Here is a 22,278-nt window from a genome sequence, read left to right on the forward strand (position 1 = left end):
ACACCGCCGCTAATTTTTACAGGCGCGCACCCAGGCGGTAAGAATCCGTAGACGGCGCTATCAAACGCCTACAACAGGCCGCAATTGAAGCAATTTACATTGCTGTAGCGATTGATCTTAATCTTTTTATTATTATATCTGTTTTTTTAAATGGAAATTAGTGCCCGTGTGTGTATGCCCCTAAGATGGTCTGGTATCTCAGCTGCGATTAACGTACTATTATCTAACTGATGCTTGATGCCGGTGAGCCGGCCGTTGATATCGCTAGTGTAGTTAGATGCTTACTATACTATTATTAGAGGTTGAAACAACGATATAAGATATCTGGGGAGGTATTCTATTAAACGAACAGCTGCTTCAACGTAGTTATATTGGTACTATAGGTGTTAGAGGTTTGCGCCTGCCTCTAAATTTGCTTTGGGAGATGCCTTTTAAAACTAATATAACTATATATAGAAGTTAATAGAATATTTTGAAACGAAGTTGGACTTATTTATTAACGAAATATAAGTCTTCTTAATTAAAGAGTTTTAAATATTTATTAGTGATATAACGATTAAGAAGAGATTTAAATAAGTGGGTTGGACTAATAAGAAACTTATATACTACCTATCTTAATATAGCGAACTACTCTATCTTAACTAGTTATAGAAGGTTGTACAGTTTATAGCCGAGATATTTATATTTTACAATAAATCCGGGATGGATAGGTATAATGGGATACGTTATACCGGGTAGGTATGAAAAGGCGTTGTATTATATATAAATATATTAATAGATTGTAGTAAGTGCTTCTATATCCTTCTGGCGATCTTTATAGATGGAATACTCGATATCTTAATCTTTAAGGGATATACCGATTAAGACAGCTTCGTTGAGTAGCTTCGACTAGGTGTATTACCGAAGATAAACCTATTCCCCGGCCTAAATAGTATCTTAGTAATAGATAACGCTTTATAGTATTATAATGTATATATCTACGAATTGGTGAAGGAGTATAGTGTATTGATCTGGTATCTTCTACTATATTCCCCTAACTTTAATCCTATCGAAGTGTTTTTCTATAATATTAAGGTATATATCCGATGCGAATATAGATCCTTTAGTAGCAACGATTCAATGGAAGCATAGTTTAAGGAGTTCCTCTATTAAATAGTCAACGAAGTGGGTAGTAGGAAGGGTATGCTATATAGGCATTACCGAATGGCTTCGCTAGCGTTTAGAGAGAGTAGTTAGATTGGAGATAGTTTTATTAATTATATTGAACTATATATTAAATAGCTGTAGGAGCTAAACGAAACGGGTACGGTAGTTTGAGTATAGTAAATTGAGAAATCTATATCTCTAACTGTATATTGAATTGCAGACCCTCTTGTTAAACTTATTGCTCTCCTTCTAGACTACTAATCTATAACTCGGAAGCTTCGGATACCGTTGAGATCTCGTCTTCGAGGCGTTCATTGTTAATACTATCTTCGTTAACGCTATTGTTATTATCGGAAAGGAAGAAGTTATTTAGAAGTATATTAGTTAGATTAGGTAGGGAGGTATTTAGATAGCTATATAGTTAGCTATATAGGATTAAATGGAGGGAGTAATATATATTAAGTAGTATATCTGGGTTAAATAGATAACTTGGAGATAATAAAGTTAAGGAGGGCTGAACTGGTTAATCCTATTAATATTTACCTTTGTTAAGAGAAGCTAGTTTAACTTCTTCCTTTAAAAAGGTTTTAACTAACCCTCTTAATAGTGCTATTAAGAAGCCCGGTAGACTATAGTTATTGAAAAACACCTCTAGTAATACCTTCAACGCTAGTAAACTATAGCCCTTATTAATTAAACAACATTTAACAGTACTTAATACTATATATATTTATTTATTATAGGTACCTATTAAATATTAATATATAAATTAGTAAGTAAATTCGTTGATTAGTTTAGCCGTTATTTTGCTTATAGGGGGGGCTAGTAGCGATGAAGATCGAATAGGGATATTAAGTGTTCCGCTCTAGTAGTCTAGTGTCACGATGTCACGGCCACTGAGCTGGAAGCACAGGAGTGGGGCGCGGGGCGCCCCGGACCAATCATTAACATGACCAAGGAGCAGTGTGCTCAGTGCGCTCAGCGACTGAGCAGGGTGAGCAGTGTGCTCAGTGTGCTCAGCGACTGAGCAGGGTGAGCAGTGTGCTCAGTGTGCTCAGCAACTGAGCAGACTGAGCACCTAAGAATTAGATAGGTATATAGTCACTCGCTCTGGAGAGCTCTGGGAGTTCTCCAGTTAGCAATCACAACTACAGTTCGCTACAAGCTCGAGAGCCTACTGTTGAGACAAGTCTTTGTTGTGCACCCTTTGGCTGCACCGAACCTAAGCACCCTTGAGAGAATACCTTCGACCGATACTGAACCCTAACAGGACGGGTCCAGAGACAGGTTCGTCACACGTTGCTAACTCCCTTTAATCTGTTACAGTTCAGGTTCGAAGGTAAAACGACATGGCAACTCAACCGACGCCGGGCCAGATCACGGCCGCGCTTCAGAGAGTCACCGAACGACTCGACGAAACTGAAGAAGAGCTTGCGAAGACCAAGGCCAGCAACGCGGCATTGGCAGCCCGACTTGCGGCGACCGAGGTCCACACCAAGGACCCGGCCAAGACGAAGGTCAAATTGGAGCAACCCGAGAAGTACGGGGGCGACCAGGAAGCCTTGCCAGGTTGGATCACGGAGATGCGGAACTATCTCGACCACAACTCGCACCAGTTCGCCACTGAGGAATCCAAGACCAGATACGCCGCCACCCGACTCAAGGACAAGGCCCTCAAGTGGTTCACGGGAACACTGAGTGATTTCCTCGGCGGAGCGATCCACAAACCCTTCACCAAAAAGGTCTTCGAGAACTATTCTGAGTTCGAGAACGAGATTCAGAAGGTGTTCGGTGACAAGGACGAGAAGCTGCACGCCCAGGAACGGCTAGGACGGCTGAAGCAGACTAGGTCAGCCACCGCCTACGCCACGATTTTCCGACAAGACTCCATGAAGGCAGAGATAGACGACGAGGGGCTGATGCACCTGTTCTACGGAGGGCTGAAGGAGGAGGTCAAGGACGAGCTCTACAAGGAGAGCCGACCCGACACACTCGACGAGTACATCGCCATGGCTGTCAAGATTGACGACCGACAGTTCGCCCGCAAACAACAGAAGAAGGGCAGCGAGGTACAGCGATCCGCAGGCTACCACAAGCCCAACGACAAAAAGAAACGCCAGCACCAGAGCACGTCATACGGCACGCACTCGGGACCCATGGACGTCAGCGCTGCCCAGGCACAGTGGGCAGGAAAGAGAGATGGTGCCAAGGACAAATCAGGCATCACTTGCTACAATTGCGGCAAGAAGGGTCACTTCAAACGTGACTGCCGCAGCAAGAAAGAGTGGAGACCGGTTCCAGGGAAGGAAGCCGCCACCATCGACCAAGACACGGTCGGAAGAAGAACCCGATTTTTGGAGGTCGCAGCCGCCAGCTACACGCAGGACGACCTCGAAATCGACATTGACCGAGTCATCGAGCAGGACGATGAACTCACCGACTCGGATCAAGAAGACTTGATGAGCAGCAACCACCAGGAGGGAAATGACACCGCCCATCACGCTTTCATCGAAACGGATGACGAGGGAGAACTGGCTCCCCCGCGGCACATCCGACAAGTCGCTGAGGACTGGGGCATCACCCTGGTTCAGCAAGAGGACGGGCAATGGCGAACCCACGAGGGTGAAGGAGGAGTCAGCCCGAACCTCATTTTTCTGCAACAGAAGGTCCTAAGCCAACGGCAAAGGATCGAGGAGTTGTCAAGAGAGAAAGAAGAACTCGAGCAACTTCTCCAGAGAAGGAACGACCAGTACGGACGACTTTGCGCGGAACTCGATTTCGCCAGGGAACGAGTCCAAGAGATCACCGAGGCCAACAACAGGGCCGGGGATCACGTCGAAAAGACATTAAGAGAGGCACAGGCCTTGCAGGACGACATCCGCCAGGCACTTCCGCACCACACACCGTGGGATGGACCCACCGAAGAGGCGGAAGGATACGAAAACGGAGTACGATACCCCGAGCAACTTTTCGACTACGCACAGGAACAGAATGCGGCGAAAGGAAGAAAACAGCAGAGCTGGGAAGAATACTGGACTCGACATCAGCACATCGTGCGCACCGGGCGACAAACCTCCGACCTTGAATGGTGGGGTTTCCGGGGCGAGAACAACACGGAGGGATTCCAGTTGTTGCCAGAAGACCACGAGCGGGTGAACCCACGAAAAGAAAGTCACATCTACCTGCCCTGGTTCCAGTGCATCGCGCACGAATGTCGGTACCACTTCCAGGACAAATTTCGCAACAGTTTCTGGCCCACGAGGGAAGAAAAAGGAATGCAACCCCTACCCATCAGATGGGTATACGACAGCGGCGACGCTCCCGCAGGCATGTTGTGGGACACCCAACGCACTCACGAGGGCAGGCTGAGGGTTAAACCCAAGGCAGCCTGGCCCCGACGCTGTATGGCGGGCGTAGGAGTCAACGAATGCCGAAGCGCAGACTGCCTACCACACGCCGACGAGAAAATCTGGGGATACATGGAACAGCAATCCCAGAGGAAGCCACACCAGAGGACGAGAGCGTCCCGAAGGAACGAGAGGCGCCCAGTTGAGGCATGGGCGGCCCAATGGCTCCAAGAACACCAGACGATTGACGCCGCAAGCCAAGGTGCGGACAGGGACGCCTTGAAACACCACGAGAGCTTGGGAAACGGCTCAGGGCCCTCCGAGGGGCCCGGAAATCTTTAACTCCACAACAACGAAGACAGGCTGCGCAGTACAGGAAGAACTGGCGCAAGCAGAAGCCTTACAACGACCTCCCAGCAGACGAACACGAAGTAGCTGCTGTACGAAGCACCAAGCCAGACAACAGGCTCTGGATCACAGCGCGATGGGGGAAGATCGAAGCCCTCGCGTTAGTGGATGGAGGAGCGCAGATGGATCTCATCTCGCCCGCATTTGTGAATCAACTCAGAATCCCATGGAGGATCAAGGAGCAACCACACGTCGTCAAAGGACCATTCGACACGCAATGGGTACGACGAGAAACAGAACCACTCGACATCGAGGTGGAGGGAAAAACCACCCAAGTGGTATTTGACATCGTGAACATGGGACCAGAGAAAGACATGATTCTCGGACGCCCATGGCATGAGGATTACGACCCAGACATCAGTTGGAAGGGAGATGGCCATCTGCGACCGCGGGAACAGCGGGAGCATCCGACCAACTCGATGGGAGAACGCGCAGAACAGGAGCCACGGGAGAGCAGCGGGTCAGAACGAACCCCCTCTACGGGCCCACCGCAGGAAGCAGCCAGTGCAGAACCACGCACTCTGGAGTCCGGAAGAAGCGGCACACGACGAAAGAAGCAGACACGGGAGGAACGAACCATCGCCGTCGTCTCAGTCGACGAGCACGGAATGCTCAAACACGAACAATGGGTCAATCAGCTCGAAGCGGCAAGCATCGAGCTGGCAGCAGAAGAAGTCAGGGAACTCGAAGCAGCAAGCATCGAGCCTGGGAACAACAAGTTCGCGTACTACGAGGGTACAGCGAAGAACGCGAAAACGGGACAGATCCCAGACGATTACAAGGGACATCCGGCGTTCACGGCAAAACATCTTGCAGGGCTACCAGACCACGGACCTTGGGATCACGAAATCAAACTCAAGGAAGGAGCCCAGTTGAAGTTTTTCAAGGTGTATCACACCAACGAGAAGCAAGATGCAGAGTTGAGGAGCTATCTCGAAAAGAACCTCGAGATAGGACACATCAGACCATCGACATCTCCAGCGGGCTACCCAGTCCTCTTCGTTCCAAAGAAGGATGGGAAACTCAGGATGTGTGTGGACTACCGACAGTTGAACGACGAGACGGTGAAGAACCGCTACCCACTGCCACTGATCTCAAGGCTTCGAGACCAGCTGTCAGGGGCACAATACTTCACGCGTCTCGACCTTCCAACAGCGTACGCCCACATCCGCATCAAGGAAGGAGACGAATGGAAGACGGCTTTTCGGACACCCTACGGACACTACGAGTACCTCGTCATGCCGTTTGGGTTGACCAACGCACCAGCGACGTTTCAAGCCGCTATCGATCACGCAATTCGACATTGCCTCGATAAATTTGCAGTCTGTTACTTGGATGACATTCTCATCTACTCCAAGACACTCGAAGAACACAAGAAACACGTGCGGCAGGTGCTGGACGCACTGCACGAGCACAAATTGTCAGTCAACAAGGACAAGAGCGAGTTTCATGTCAAGAAGACAGTGTTTCTGGGTTACGAAATCTCCCCGGGATGGGTCAAAATCGAACCCGAGAAACTGGAAGCTGTCAAGACGTGGCCGACACCGACGAACGCCACAGAGGTCAGAGGATTTATCGGATTCGCCAACTTCGTCAGAATGTTCATCAAGAATTTTGGCGACTTCGCGAGACCTCTGCACGAACTTACCAAAAAGGATGCCACATTCCAGTGGAAGCGGGAGCACGAGCAGGCTTTCCAGCGGATCCGCGATGCGATCATCGCCGACCCGGTGCTCATGCTGCCTGATCCAAGCACACCTTTCGAAGTCGAGGCTGATGCTTCGGACTTCGCGATCGGAGGGCAACTTGGTCAGAGGGACAAGGACGGCAAGCTTCACCCAGTTGCGTTCTTCTCCAAGAAACTCGAAGGACCAAGGCTTAACTACCCGATCCATGACAAGGAGCTTCTCGCAATCATTGAAGCATTTCAGGAATGGAGGCCATACCTCAGCGGCACGACACACGAAGTCCAGGTGTACACGGACCACAAGAACTTACGATACTTCACCACCACCAAGGTGCTGAACGGACGACAGACTCGATGGGCAGAATTCCTGTCCGAATTCAACTTCACGATCCACTACAAGAAAGGCTCGGAGAACGCACGAGCGGACGCCTTGAGTAGGAGAGCGGATCACCACGACAACACATCTGAAGTCTCACCACCATTGCTACATCAGCAGACAGACGGATCCCTACGGCACGCTTCCCAACCGACTGAAGACTACGAGATCGCAGCACTTCAGCAGCAGTCGGAAGGTCCTGAAGGCAGGCCTCTGCAACCGTTTATAGAATGTTGTGCGACTTTCAGGGAACAACGACTGGAACGAGACTTCCAGGGAATCATCACGGACGACAAGCGCGATGCATGGCAAGAAGAGCCAGAATCCAAGATCGCAGGGTTGCGACTTGAAGGGACGAGACTCTGGTACCACGACAAGGCCTACGTCAGGCTTGGTGACCAAAAGGAGCTCATTCAAAAAATCCACGAGTCGAGACTCGGAGGACACATGGGAATCAGCAAGACAATTGCGAAAGTCAAGCAGAACTACGACTTCCCAGGAATCAAGCAGACGGCAGAAGGGGTCCGAGCGGAATGCGACCTCTGCAAGCGGAGCAAGCCAGGACGACACAAGCCGTACGGGCTACTACAGCCATTGCCAGTCGCAGAACGACCATGGAGCTCGGTGACGATGGACTTTATCACCAAGCTGCCGATATCCAAGGACTCAGTAACGGGAGTGGAATACGACAGCATCCTCACGATGGTGGACAGACTCACCAAGTGGAGTTACTTCCTCCCTTACAAGGAAACATGGTCAGCAGAACAACTCGCAGACGTGATCTATCGCAACATAACCTCGGTCCACGGATGGCCAGAGGAATGGATCACGGACAGAGACACCAAGTTCGCATCAAAGTTTTGGCAAGCTCTGATGACAAGATTGGGTACGAAGAGTAAGCTCTCAACCGCTTACCACCCACAGACGGATGGACAGACGGAACGACTCAACCAGGTCGTCGAACAATACCTACGGTTGTACGTCAATTTCCAGCAAGATGACTGGGTCGAGCTGCTGCCGACAGCGCAACTCGCCTACAACACCACCGTCACAGAGACCACCAGGGTCACACCATTCTTCGCGAATTACGGCTACGAAGCAGATTTGCGACAAGGGCCCGAGGTTTCGGTGCCCAGAGCGGCAGTCAAAGCCGACAAAATGAGCTCGCTGCACGCGATGCTCAAGGAAGAACTCGAATTCGTACGAACACGGATGAAGAAGTTCTACGACAGAAACAGGCTCGAGGGACCTCGCCTAGAGGAGGGGGGCAAAGTCTACCTCATTTCTCGAAATCTTCGCACGAAGCGACCAAGCAGGAAACTCGACTTTCGCAAAGTCGGACCGTTCAAGATCGACAAAAAGATTTCGGAGAACAATTACGCTCTCGCGTTACCCTCGACAATGCGACTACGGACCAACGTTTTCCACATCTCGCTTCTGGAACCAGCACCCAAGGACGCACGACTCGACAAGGACGCCGAGGCAGAAGACGAAGAGGAGGAATGGGACGTTGAGGAAGTCCTAGATTCACGCATCATGAAAGGACAGTTGGAGTATTTGGTTAAGTGGCTGGACTTCGGCCCAGAAGACAATTCATGGCAACCAGCTACGAATCTCAGCTGCCCCGAGAAACTTCAGGAGTTCCACCAGAGGAACCCTGACCGGCCACAGGAAACACCAAAGAAGGATCGACCCCGGCGAGCCAATCGTCGAAGGAAGGCCTAGAGGACAATCAGTCGGGGAACGATATCAAGGAAAGGACGACAGACTCTTGGGCCCCAGACGGATCGGCAGACTGCGGGGCAAGAGTGGCCAATGCCTCTTCCCGCTCCTGGTCCTCGATGATGCGCTCCTCGCGGACGGCCGCCTTGTGGAAGCGCTCCGACAGAGCAAGACGCTGAGTCCGAAGGCGCGCTAACTTAGAAGCGGCCTGGAGAATCACGGCGTTCGCCTCTTCTTCCTCCTTGTCCAGTTTCTCTTTCTGGCGGCGAAAGGAGGCGGATAAGGTGCGCGTGAGACCATGGACGTCGCAATCGGGACGACCAAGCTCAAGGCAATTGTTACACTTAACGGAACGATCCAGGGCTCGGCAGTCTTTAAGATCGTTGGCCTCACAATAAGAACAAGGAAGCATGTCGATGCCAAAGAACGAGATGTCGCGAGCAAGGTCCTTGCGGCGTTGAGTACTGGAGGAATCACGTTTCGAACTCTTAACCACTCGGTTAGACATGGTGGGCGACGAGGGACGAGGAGAATACTCACTAAGGGAAGAATGGACCAGCGTTGCCGGAAAAAAGAAAAGTAGCAGGTTAGGCCGCCGAGACGTCAGCCACGGAGAGGGGGCATCGTGTCACGACCACTGAGCTGGAAGCACAGGAGTGGGGCGCGGGGCGCCCCGGACCAATCATTAACATAACCAATGAGCAGTGTGCTCAGTGCGCTCAGCGACTGAGCAGGGTGAGCAGTGTGCTCAGTGTGCTCAGCAACTGAGCAGGGTGAGCAGTGTGCTCAGTGTGCTCAGCAACTGAGCAGACTAAGCACCCAGAAATTAGACAGTATATAGTCACTCGTTCTGGAGAGCTCTGGGAGTTCTCCAGTTAGCAATCACAACTACAGTTCGCTACAAGCTCGAGAGCCTACTGTTGAGACAAGTCTTTGTTGTGCACCCTTTGGCTGCACCGAACCTACGCACCCTTGAGAGAATACCTTCGACCGATACTGAACCCTAACAGGACGGGTCCAGAGACAGGTTCGTCACATCTAGGTAGGAGGAAATTAAGGTATTCGATAGCTACTATAGTAGCGATAGTTCGGTGATAGTTGCTGTTAATAGAGGTGGGTAAGATGGGTTATAGACGCTCTAGACCGGCCTAGTAGGGGGGGTAGAATTGTTATTATTATTGTTAATATTAATGTAGAACGTTGGTATTAACTGATAGTATATACTATATAGGATCCTTCTAGAGATGGGCTATAGCTAGCCACTGCTTTGTTTAGTGGTTTATTATTATTATTATTTATCTACCTTATTATATTATTTCTTATAGAAGTAGGTAGGTGAGTTATCCTTTATAGTTTTTCTACCCTAGATTGCTATTACCTATATAAGGAGGTTTTAATTTGTAAGTAGGAGATGGTTTTTATTACCTTGATTGTACTAATACTAAGTAGCTAGTACGTTATTTCGAAAGTTCTTATACTTCGAACCGAGATCGTATTTCCATCGGTAATAAAGTACCTCAAATATAATAGGTAGGTATAGAACCCTATTAATACAGCTCTGGGTAACGTTACTTTAGTAGTATATAAATAACTCGGCTAGTATTATATTGCTGGTAGACTTATATACCGAAGGTGCCTTTAGGGTATTTCGATTGGGTATCGGTACTATAGATATGGCTCTAGGTAGGGATACGGCTCTATATAGCTGTATGCCCGCTCTCTTGGATCGGGATCTGGGGGTTCGAGAGGTGGGTTAAACTAGCGTTGAGAAGCCCCGGATCGGTGTAGGTATAGAGGTAATAACTAGATCGTTGTTATTAGATAGTGCCTTGAGCTCGAATTTGAACTCTAAAGTTAGTTTAAACTTAGTACCTCTAGCCTCTATTATCTAGTTTATAAGCGAGTTAAAGTTAATACAGTTAATAGATAAAGGCGATCGAGGCGTTATATTAAATATCGTAATGTCTCTATATTTATACGAACTAGCTACTTTACTGAGGTAAACTTTGTAAGTAGTATAGGTAACTAAGCCTTCTAATCTAGCCTTCTATACTAGAAGCTGGATATCTTCTATTAGATTTATATAATTAAGCTGAGCGGTATATTTGAGATTAAAGCTATTAAACGGTTCGGTAGACTTAATATCTATTACTTTAACCCTAATTACTTATTGATATAAATATTATAAAGGTATTAGTAGGAGGGTCTTAAAGGTTAAAAGATATTAGTTACAGAACTATTTGATATTGTATTGAATTTTAACGAAAATCGATGTTAGGAAAGGTAGAGGTTCGTTTATTCGGTTTAACAGCTGTTTAGGTATTGCTCTAGCTATCGGCCGAGGTAGGTTAACCGGTTTTAACTATATACTAGTAAAAACAACTTTATTATTATTATCGTTATTATTAAAAGGATTGTTAAATACGTTTCTAATTCCAGACTATAACTTTAGGATTATAGTTAAACCCTGGATAATAATCCAGGGTTAACTTTATTATATCTATACCGGTAAATACAGCTCTTCTATATTATATTCCGATTCTGGTATTTCGGATAGTATCTCGATCGACTTTCAAATAACAATCCAGGGGGCTTTTTTTATAGGTACGGCCTTCTTTGTAGGGGGGGCTCTCTTTACAACCTTCTTCGTAGGTACAGTCTTCCTTATAGCAGAGGGCCTCTTTATAGCTAGCTTTATAGGTAATACTTTCTATATTAATATTTATATCCGTTTCGGCTATATATTTATAGGTTACGATTCGATTAAGTTAATAGATTCGGATATAGTTAACAGGGGAGTATTAGCAGTCTTCTTTAATATAATTCAAGTTATTTTATATACTAGGACAGCGGTTAACTCACTATCTACCTTAACACCAGAAGATACTGGATCTACAGTATCGCTAACTATATTAGCCCGGACATATTTTAAGTACCTTATAGTAGGTATCTCGAACCGAATAGTATAACGAAGTAGGTAACAAAGTTGTAGGATAGCTCTAGGGGGCTAGCCGGGCCGTTTAAGGATGGATTTTAGGGGTATTAATTAGATTTAGGTGGGTGAGGCCCTGTAGTGCACACACTAACAGGGCTTACAATGCACTTTGGGGAAGCAATGCACAGTACTATTGCTTAGCTACCAGCAGTAATTACAGGGCCTAGGCCCTATAACAGTGGTTAATTTAGTAGGTAGACCACTATTGTTTTGGGAATGCCTCTATATTTGCTATCTTAACCACTGGAGTTGGATTTACTACTTCCTTCTCATATACCCACCGACCGGGGCACAGTGCCGAATTCGGCCCAGCGGTCTTAGTGGTAAAAAACTGAATCCCGCAAAACTCATTTGTATAGGTTTGACTAAAAATGGGCTCACCTGCTCGCAGCCGCACCCAGAAGTGCCCGGGCCCACTTGCACTACTACCTTAAAAACCGGTGCAGGGTAGGCCGGTTGGGGCCAAGCGGTGCAGGGTAGGCCGCTTGGGAGCCAACCACCGGTGCAGGGTAGGTCGCTTGGGATGCCAAGAGGTGCAGGGTAGGCCGGTTGGGAACAACCGGGTGCAGGGTAGCTCGCTTGGGAAACCCAGGTGCAGGGTAGGTGCAGGGTAGCTCGATTCGGGAGAAACTAACACTTAGTGAAAAGAAGAACCAACCTTCTTCAAACTAAGATAGCTAGCCACCCAGTAATCGTACCGCCACAACCAAGATACCAGTATATAGCTACAGGCCATACGAATTCAATTACAGTACTGTAGAGCCCCCCAGATGGCCACAGCACTAGTAATCTGAACTCTAGGGTTCAACACCCCCTCTTTGTAGGCCTGTATGCTCAGTGGAGTATAGAAGGTTTAAACCTTAGCTATACTAGCGAAGAGAATAAAAAAGACTAACTAACTAAACTAAAACTAAAGAACTATAGTAGTTAGATACTATTTACAGGCTTTTCTAGCTGTTGAAGCTATATAAAAAGGACTAAATTACAGGACCAATTTCAACACTATTTACAAAGGGAAGAAATAGTAGGGAATGGATAGGCTGTTATAGTGGGTGGTCCAATCTAATAACCACTATAAACGCCTCGGCTTCTTTAGACCTAGTAGGTCTATAAACGCCCTGAAGAGTTGGCTCACCAAAGCCTTCGTAAGCCCATCGGCCGGCATACGTTTAGTATCAAGAAAACTAATGGAAACTAAGCCCCCTCTGACCTTCTCACGCACATAGTGGAATTTCAGCAGTGTATGCTTAGTTCTACTATGTAGAGCTGGGTCATAGGCTGTAGTAATAGAGCCAGTATTATCCTCAAATATAGGTACTGGGCCTATAATTGAGCGCTCTAATTCCTTAAAGAAATCCATTAGCCACTGAGACTCCCGTATAGCCTCTGTAAGTGCATCGGTTTCGGCCTCAACTGTTGAAAGGGCTATAGTAGAAGCCCGTTTCGATTTCCAGGTTACAGGTCCACCGGCCAATTTAAATAAATAGCCGTAAGTGGATTTAGACGTTTCTTTGTCGCCTGCATAGTCGCTATCTGAAAAGCCCACTAATTGTAGGCTCTTTGCCCCCTCTAAAAGAGTATTTACTATATCCTTTTTAGTAGGACTATAACAAATAGCTAAATCCTTACTACCGTTTAGATACCGGAGTAGGTTTTTAGCGGCATTAAGATGCTCTATAGTAGGGCCCTGCATAGCTCGTGAGAGCCACTGTACCGCAAAGGCTATATCTGGCCTTGTTAGGAGCATTAGGTACATTACCGTGCCCACTATCTTCTGGAACAGTTTGTGGTCGGACCTATTTACAGGGCTGCCTTTACTAGATATATTGGATTTATAACTAGTAATTCCTGGTTGTAGGGGTATAGAGATTGATCGACTAGAATCCAACCCGAATATCTTTAAAGCTTCTTCGATATACTGTTTTTGATGGATATATAGTGTTCTCTTTTCTCTAACCCTCTCTATTTGAACTCCCAGGAAAAAGGCTGCCGGGCCTCTATCTTCTATAGCATAGACCTTGTTAAAACGACGTTTAAAGGCCTGTATTTTCTTAATATCAGGCCCTATAAGAAGGCAATCGTCAACGTAGGTAACTATAAAGATCCTAGCAGTAGGATTATAGAAGATAGCAGAGTCTGAAACTAGTGGTTCGAAGCCTTCCTTTCTTAGTAAAATACTAAGATTGGTTTGCCACAGTCTAGGACTCTGTTTTAGGCCGTATAGGGCCTTAGAAAGAAGTATAACTTGGTCCTCCTTAGGGTTATATCCTTGCTTCTTTAGTAAAGCCTTAGTAGATTTTGAGGCCCTACAAGCATAGTCTATAAAACCGTCTGGAATTTGCATATAGTTTTCTTCTTCTAATTCCCCATTTAAAAATGCCCCTATAAAATCGATTTGTTCGATTTCCCAGTCCTCTATAGCTGCTATAGCCAGTAGGACACGCCACGAAGGTGGTATAGTAGTAGAGGCAAAGGTTTCGTTGAAATCTAAACCTTCGATTTGTTGGAATCCTCTAACTACTAATCTAGCCTTATATTTAACAATTTGGTTATCCTTGTTTTTCTTTGCCTTAAGGACTAACCGGCTAGTTAACGGTTTGCGGGCTTTTGGGAGGTCTTTATAGGGTAGGAACTTAAAGGTTCCCTGGCTAACTAGTTGATCGAATTCACTATATATAGCCTCTAACCAGCGGTCTTTATCTTGAGATTTATAGACCTGTTTTAGTGTTTGGGGCTCTGAGGCAGTGCCTTTCGAGGCCTTATAACAACTGGAAAGATAATATATAGTTGAACTGATAAAACTATTCAGCTGCATTCTATCCTCAGGATCGATATTAAGATCAATATCGATATCCATATTGGATAGCGGGTTTACTGGAGGGGCTAGTATAGATTCGGCCATTATAGGATCTTGTAGATTAGATACCATAGTAGGTCCATTAGGCTTGCTATTTAGCCTAGCCCTATCACCCATAGATTTAGATTGATCTATATTAGTGGTAGGTATAGAGGGTTCGAAATTTTTCGATACTATAGTAGTAGATAATAGATCCTCTACAAGATCAGTGGGTTCGCGAGGCCCACTAGTAGATTCAGAGGTAGGATTTTCCTCTACATCTACTATATTATCCCCCTCTCGAACTATACTATCCTCTTTATAACCACCTTTAGAGGAGGTCTCCGAGGGTACTGTAGTAATTTGTAGAATAGTATCATTTTCGTTAACTATTTTAACAAACGGCGATTTTACTACAGCTCTTCTAGCAGGTATCCAAACTAGGCAGGTCTTATTTCCTAGTGCTGCTAGAAGCCTACCAGGCTCTGTACGGGCCTGTAGTTTCAGGGACTTAGGCCTCTTTTCATTCGGTATAAGTAGTTCTATTCTAGAACCTATAGCCTTATACCACCCTAAGTTGGGTATGTGGGTAATACCAGGCTCTAATTCATCGAAGAAGGCCTGGTAGGGTGTAAGGTCTTTATTAGTTACCGCTGTGGAATTGACGAGATCCACTATACTAGATAGTATATAGCACCAGAGGTACTGCGGCAACTGTAATAGAACTACTGTAGATCTAAGCCTATCTAAAACCACCCGAATAGATCGTTCAATTAGACCGTTCTGTTCGTGGGCATAGGGGCTAGAGGTAGAAAAATCGATGCCCTTACGGGTTAACCAGGCCTGTAAATGGGTATTAATTTCAGTGCCACCATCGAAATGGAATTTTCTTGGGTATTTTCCCCACTTGTTTTTTAGACCACGAAATAGGCCTTTAATTGCGTTGAAAACAGTAGGACCCTCTTTGTTTGGCATTAAAATTACCCACCGGAACCGCGATTTTCGATCTATTAGAAATAGGGCTACAGGAAGCCGATTGTGTGGAATTGGCTTGATTTTTACTGTATCCCCCTCTATTATATCTAAAACGGCCGGGGGATCTGGAATTGACTTCCAGTCTACCCTCCTAGTTACTTTAGCCTTAGAACAGGCTATACATCGAAAATCAACCTCCCTTATAGGGTCTAAATCAGGGATACCACTAGTATTTTTAGTGGTTTTCTTTAGTAGGCGTAGGCCAAGGTGCCCTAGCCGAACATGCCACTGTTTAGCCACTATAAGTAGATCTTTATAGGCCTGAGAACCAGGCACTATAGTAGTAGTTCCACTACTTCCATCCTGGGGCCCCCTCTGCACACGGGGCAAGTCCTCCTCTAGAAGGCCCCAAGATTCGTTATCCCAGGGCTCTATTTGCACACGGGGCCATTCCTCCACTATAGAGCCCTGGGGTAGATCCTATAACCCTATATTCCCAGGGGCACCCAGGCCTATAGATCCTTCGTCAGAATCACGGGGCCTATTCCTCCGGGGTATGCCCTGAGATTCAGGGCTCGATGGCCCTGAAGAGCCGATAGTACCCCTACTATCTAGCTCTACACTACTAGGTTCGTTGTCATCGTACCTAGTATAACTATCCTTCCAAGATTGGGTTTTAGAAGGTAGTTCAACCACTAAATCTTTAGTAGTTTGGGCTAGGCTATACCCTGTACCAACTATATTAATATAGCTAGTAAGGTAGAGCCTTGGCCGAAGGTGACCCTCAATTTGAAGGAAGAAGCCCGATCTCTGGAAGTCCAGAGCTGCAATGGTAGACCCTGTAGGGCCTTTCAACGTTTCCCGGTCCAAATAGCCTCCGGCCTTATAGTGCCGGATCCCACTAAATAGATTGATATCTATAGAGGGTATATAGAGGGCCTTATTAAGGACCAACTCTAAGTATTTCGGGGGACTCTTCTGGACCAGTACTTTGAACTTTGCAGTTCCAATACCTTTGGGTTTTACAGGGCCACCACCTGTATAAATAGGTGGTATTTGACCAGTATTTTTAGTAAAACTGGTAAACCATTTCCTATTGTTTATGATATGGTCTGTGGAACCAGTATCATAGAGTAGAGCATCAGAGGTAACCTGGTGGCTACAGTGATCTTTACAGGCTGGCTTCGAAGATTTCCCACTAGTTGGTTTAGTGGTAGATTTTGAGGCCTGGTGGGTAGCATTGAAGAAAGAAGGTAGTTCTTCAGTATCTGAATCGGATTCAGAACTACTATCTTCGCTACTATCACTATAGTGCCCTGTAGTGATATTGTATGCCCCTGTAATACAGGCAAAGGAATCGGGCTGGGTACTGTGGTTCGAACTGGAATTTGAACCCTGACCCTTCTTCTTCTTCTTCTTTTGGCCGTTTTGACCACTATTCCCACTACTGCCGTTGGTATTTTGTTGGCTTTGGGGACCCTTTTTCCCCTGTTTTTTAGGGCCTTTATAGGGGCCTTTAGCACCCTTATTTTCGCCGTAGGCCCTATTAGCCATACCTTTATTGGTAGTAGAGGCTGGAATTCTATGCTCTTCCAGAAGGTCGGCTATTAAGAAGCTCAAATTCAGGTTTTCAACACCTTGGCCAACTGTCCTCAGGGCCCGCATTTGACTACGTTGCCGTTCAGCCCACTGTGGGAAGGCTTTTTCCATAGCCTTTAAGTAGTGGTTCACTTGGTCTATAGGCTGTATTTCAACCCCGTTTAGGGTTAGCCGGCTAGCCAAGTTGGAAAATTCAGCGTTGAAATCCGCTAAAGATCCACTAAATTTACTGAAATCCAACTCGTGGAACTTCCTATATAGTTGGTCCCGTTGAATTCCAGTGGAGTGCGAATACCGTAGTATTAGAAGCCTATAGGCCGCTACAGGGTCTGTTTGCCAGGCTATGGCGGCCTGTGGTCCAGGGCCTATACTGTTCCGTAACAGCATTAGAAGTAGAGCCAACGTTTGGTCGCTACCCCCTATAAATCCCTCTGGGTTAGAAGGAAAGGTAGGTATGCCGATAGCCCTAAACATGATATTTAGGCCCTGTTTCCAGATATCGAAGTTATCTGGCCCTGTAAGGCGTAGATTTTCAGGGAAATCGTACACCTTTCTTGACAGTTCTTTTACCAACCCACTGTTCAAATTGTCTTGCGGTATAGTGGGTTGTAGGGCAGGGCTTGGAGGCACTGTATTTGGTAGTGGTACCGTATAAGGTGGTACTACTAGTGGCTCCGGAGGGCCCTGGCTAGTATTACGGGCCTGTTGGGCCTGTAAAGCGGCCTTTACTCTATTTTCTACTTCAGAAGCAATAGCTTCTGTAAGCTGCTGTTCGGTAGGCATCTGGGGCCGTTGTTGTTGTTGAACAGTAAACTGTTGTAAACTATCCGTCAACGTAGCTATAGTGGCATGCAGTTGTGCCATTTGGGTAGCCTGGGCCTCTAATCGGGTTTGCAACTCCTCTATTTGGGCTTGGGGGCTCCCAGCGCCCCCAGGCTGTGCCATGGTGCCTCTGTACAGGCCCGTAGGCTACAGCGGCTATACCAGTTGCCGTAGGCTGGTAAGCACTATCCTATTACTACCTTCGCTGTAGTTATAGGGCCTATGCCACTATATAGGTCTAGGACTTCAACGGTATAAAATACCGGGTTATATTCTATACTGTAACCACAGTAAGTTTTTACACGCTACTAGCCTTGATATAGCGTAACCACTATTCGCTCTTATAGTGGTAGTCTAGTTACCTAGACCAACAACCTTACAGTGGGTTGTTAGGGCCTTAAGTTCTACTCAGTGCGGCTCTTAGAGGTCCTTGTTTTACGTAGTTTAACTACAACTACTGGCTACAGCAGTAGTTAGTACCTTGAGGTACTACGTTTTACCTACCTACTAGAATCGGTAGAACCAATACAGTTGATCAGGCTGTTGGGAAGGCCTATAAATATAGTACCTTCAGTGGGTATAATAACCCCTAGCTTTCGAAGTTAAGCTAGATTTTTCTATCTCTTTGAGAAAACCAACGTTTCGGGCTTTGTTGGAAAAGTTAAAATATAGGCCCCCAGAAGCTCTATATTAACTGTCAGCTATCTAGTATAGTTGACGACCTTGCACTAAGAGGTCTATCTATAGGTCGAAGATCCTATAGTGGTTTCTAGCTTGGAGAAACGAAGAATTCAGGGATTCCAAGCTACAAGCAGTAGAAACAGGCTAAGCTTATAGCGTTCAAAGGCTCTAATTTGCAGGGCAATTTATAAGCCTACAGCTGGAAATAGTACTTTTCCGGGCTCATAACCTAATTAGATTTAGGTGGGTGAGGCCCTGTAGTGCACACACTAACAGGGCTTACAATGCATTTTGGGGAAGCAATGCACAGTACTATTGCTTAGCTACCAGCAGTAATTACAGGGCCTAGGCCCTATAACAGTGGTTAATTTAGTAGGTAGACCACTATTGTTTTGGGAATGCCTCTATATTTGCTATCTTAACCACTGGAGTTGGATTTACTACTTCCTTCTCATATACCCACCGACCGGGGCACAGTGCCGAATTCGGCCCAGCGGTCTTAGTGGTAAAAAACTGAATCCCGCAAAACTCATTTGTATAGGTTTGACTAAAAATGGGCTCACCTGCTCGCAGCCGCACCCAGAAGTGCCCGGGCCCACTTGCACTACTACCTTAAAAACCGGTGCAGGGTAGGCCGGTTGGGGCCAAGCGGTGCAGGGTAGGCCGCTTGGGAGCCAACCACCGGTGCAGGGTAGGTCGCTTGGGATGCCAAGAGGTGCAGGGTAGGCCGGTTGGGAACAACCGGGTGCAGGGTAGCTCGCTTGGGAAACCCAGGTGCAGGGTAGGTGCAGGGTAGCTCGATTCGGGAGAAACTAACACTTAGTGAAAAGAAGAACCAACCTTCTTCAAACTAAGATAGCTAGCCACCCAGTAATCGTACCGCCACAACCAAGATACCAGTATATAGCTACAGGCCATACGAATTCAATTACAGTACTGTAGAGCCCCCCAGATGGCCACAGCACTAGTAATCTGAACTCTAGGGTTCAACAGGTATATACGTAGGCCCGCTAATTTCCATCCAAAAAAACAGATACAATAACAAAAGGATTAAGATCAATCGCTACAGCAATGCGAATTGCTTCAATTGCGGCCTGTTGTAGGCGTTTGATGGCGCCGTCTACGGATTCTTACCGCCTGGGTGCGTGCCTGCAAAAATTAGCGGCGGTGTGCCACGTGTGCGCGTACGCCAAGACGTCCAGGCGTTTGCACGACACAGGGCAAGGAGGGGGACCCAATCATTCCCGAGTCTTTGGCGCCAGTTTGCGCGGCGCTAGGCCAAGAGCGTCAACACCAAGGAGCGAGGGAGGGAAGGCTGGAACCAACAACCCGCGAACCATCGTTGAACAAACCAATAAAAAGTCATGCCCATACTGAGGACCACGCTGAATTACAAACTGAGGGCTGAACCACCGGTTACACTCCAAGACCTTCATTCGGGGAACGTCAGGAATGTAACCTAGTGTTACTGTGATAGCTTGGTTATCGACCCTCCCTTGTCTCTCGGAAAGCGCCGAGGCCCCCAACGGCAAACACACCCACACCTATATTCGTACCTACGCCGCGGCCGCGCGCAACAAAAACGCCAACATGTCCACCATTGTTCTCCCCCGTTTCCAACTTGAACAAGAACCTCACCATTCTGGAGCCCCAGCAGTGCTGTGACAATCCAACAGTTTTGCGGCTGTCCTCGCCCCTCTACCGAGTCAACTCTCATCGCGCCCTGGTTCAACATGTTGGCGACGACATGGATGTCCAAGATACACATTTTTACGCTGGTGGGGGCCGCCACCCTCGTTTTCCTGTTGGCCGGACACTACACGTATAAGAATTCCATGGGTGGTATTGGTATGTTACGTCGCTTTTCAAAATCAATGAATTATGAGGGATTGAAGTTAACTGGTCCCGCTGCGTAGCAGGCTTTTCCCATCCAAAATCACATGATGGCCCGTCGGCTCAAGATCTTCTTTCCCAACCGTTCCCTACCAAAATCTGGCAAAGTTGGAAGGATGACTCGGAAAATCCGACAGAAAAAGCGGCCGGATTGCCCCATCAGTGGCGAGAAGTCAACCCCGACTGGCGATACGAGCGTCTCACGGACGCCAACATGAACGCCTACGTCCGCGAGCGCTTTGACGGCCGGACCGTCGACGTTTTCACCAGCCTGCACGACCCCATCTTGAAATCCGACCTGCTACGCTACCTTCTCATCCTGAAGGAAGGCGGCGTCTGGGCCGACATCGACGTCCGCCCGCTCCAGCCCGTCTCCAAATGGATTCCCGAACAGCACCACGGCAAGGCGAACCTGGTCGTCGGCATCGAGTCCGATCACCACAAGAAGTCCGTCTTGCCCGGTGTCTCGCCCCACTCTGTCGCCCTGGCGCAGTTCGCGATGCTCGCCAAGCCGGGTCACCCAGCCATCCGAGTCCTGGTCGACCGCGTCCTTGACAACATCCAGCAGCTGATGGCGACCAAGCCGGCCGGGACCGCCGTCACGTTCAACGAGGTCATGGTGACCACCGGGCCGTATGCCTTCACGACGGCGCTGATGGACTACTTCTTCAACGTCACCGGCGTCGTGCACAACGGCGACGAGATGGATAGCCTGGAAGAGCCGCGCTTGATCGGGGATGTGCTCGTCCTACCCAAGGACAGCTTTGGCTGGTTGCCGCATGAGCATACGTATGAGAAGGACGATCCTATCGTGCTGGTTCAGCATTTGTTTATTTCGACCTGGAGGCCGAGCCATCCGGGCTGAGTGGTGACTACACTAATACGAACGGCACGAGAATGTCGCAAGTGCGTCCGTCAAGAAAGTCTTTGGGTCAGACCCCGTGCTTGATGTGGTGAGAGAAATCCGCCGAGCATGAGAAGATTCCGGGGTGTGATGACCCGGTGGCTGGCGAATGGTTGACGAGGCTGTCGCCCACCACGGCCCTCGACTGAGCGAAAGCAAAAGCCAGAAACGCAAACAGCTCACCGGCGAATCCCTCGTTGGTCGGGGGGGGGGGGAGACAACAGCCATCCAGGGAACCTACGGAAATGTTTGCTTCGGGTGGGACCAGGGCATGAATCAGGACAATGAACAGCGGTGAAGCGAACCCGCGGTGGCTGGTGATATACCTCGCAGTGAGGGAGTTGGTTAGTGGGGGGGTGTGGGTAGAATCTGATTGTTTGGCTTCGACGATGAAAGTTCGGGTCAAATTAGACTATTATTAGACGAGCAATCAGTGGTAATCAGACCATAGACACTCCTACTAGATGAGATCTTCAGCTAGGGCATTTCCGCGGTTCTGCTTCGAAAGTTGTCTGGAGTCAGGTGCAATGGGACTCTGAAACCACCCGACTACTAGCTCTCTTGGTCTCATCATTCCATTGTCTGCTAGTTGTGTGGAGCGGTGGTCGATTAGGGTTAGAGGGAAAGTTGGGAGAGGATGGGGGGAAGCAGTTGGGTGAGGCAGGAAGAGGTGGGAGAGACGGGCATACATAATCCTTCCTTGTGGATGTCGAGCTGTCGTCCGGCACGGTAAGCTGCGTACCGTTTGGATCGGTTGCCTGGGTAGGCTCGGGGGGTTCTCGGTACTTGACAGTGGTGGCGCCCTAGCCGTTGTGAAGTGTCCCCACCCCTGCTAAGACGGAGGTGACTGTGTGGGCGGAGTTATTTGGCGGGTTGCGGGGTTGGTT

The 22,278-nt window shown here is 47.7% G+C and overlaps 1 protein-coding gene across 1 annotated transcript; it reads left to right on the forward strand.

Annotated features, from left to right (window-relative positions):
* Positions 1-20,327: 20,327 nt before the first annotated feature.
* Positions 20,328-21,352, forward strand: B0H64DRAFT_331073 (nucleotide-diphospho-sugar transferase; the record flags this gene model as incomplete). The annotated part of the gene is made up of 2 exons (XM_062800980.1): positions 20,328-20,436; positions 20,514-21,352. The coding sequence occupies 2 exons, from the start codon at positions 20,328-20,330 to the stop codon at positions 21,350-21,352; spliced, it is 948 nt and encodes a 315-aa protein (XP_062654846.1).
* Positions 21,353-22,278: the final 926 nt, after the last annotated feature.

The sequence above is a fragment of the Chaetomium fimeti genome, assembly GCF_033439085.1.
Source record: "Chaetomium fimeti strain CBS 168.71 chromosome Unknown B0H64scaffold_10, whole genome shotgun sequence".
NCBI classification, from domain to species: domain Eukaryota; kingdom Fungi; phylum Ascomycota; class Sordariomycetes; order Sordariales; family Chaetomiaceae; genus Chaetomium; species Chaetomium fimeti.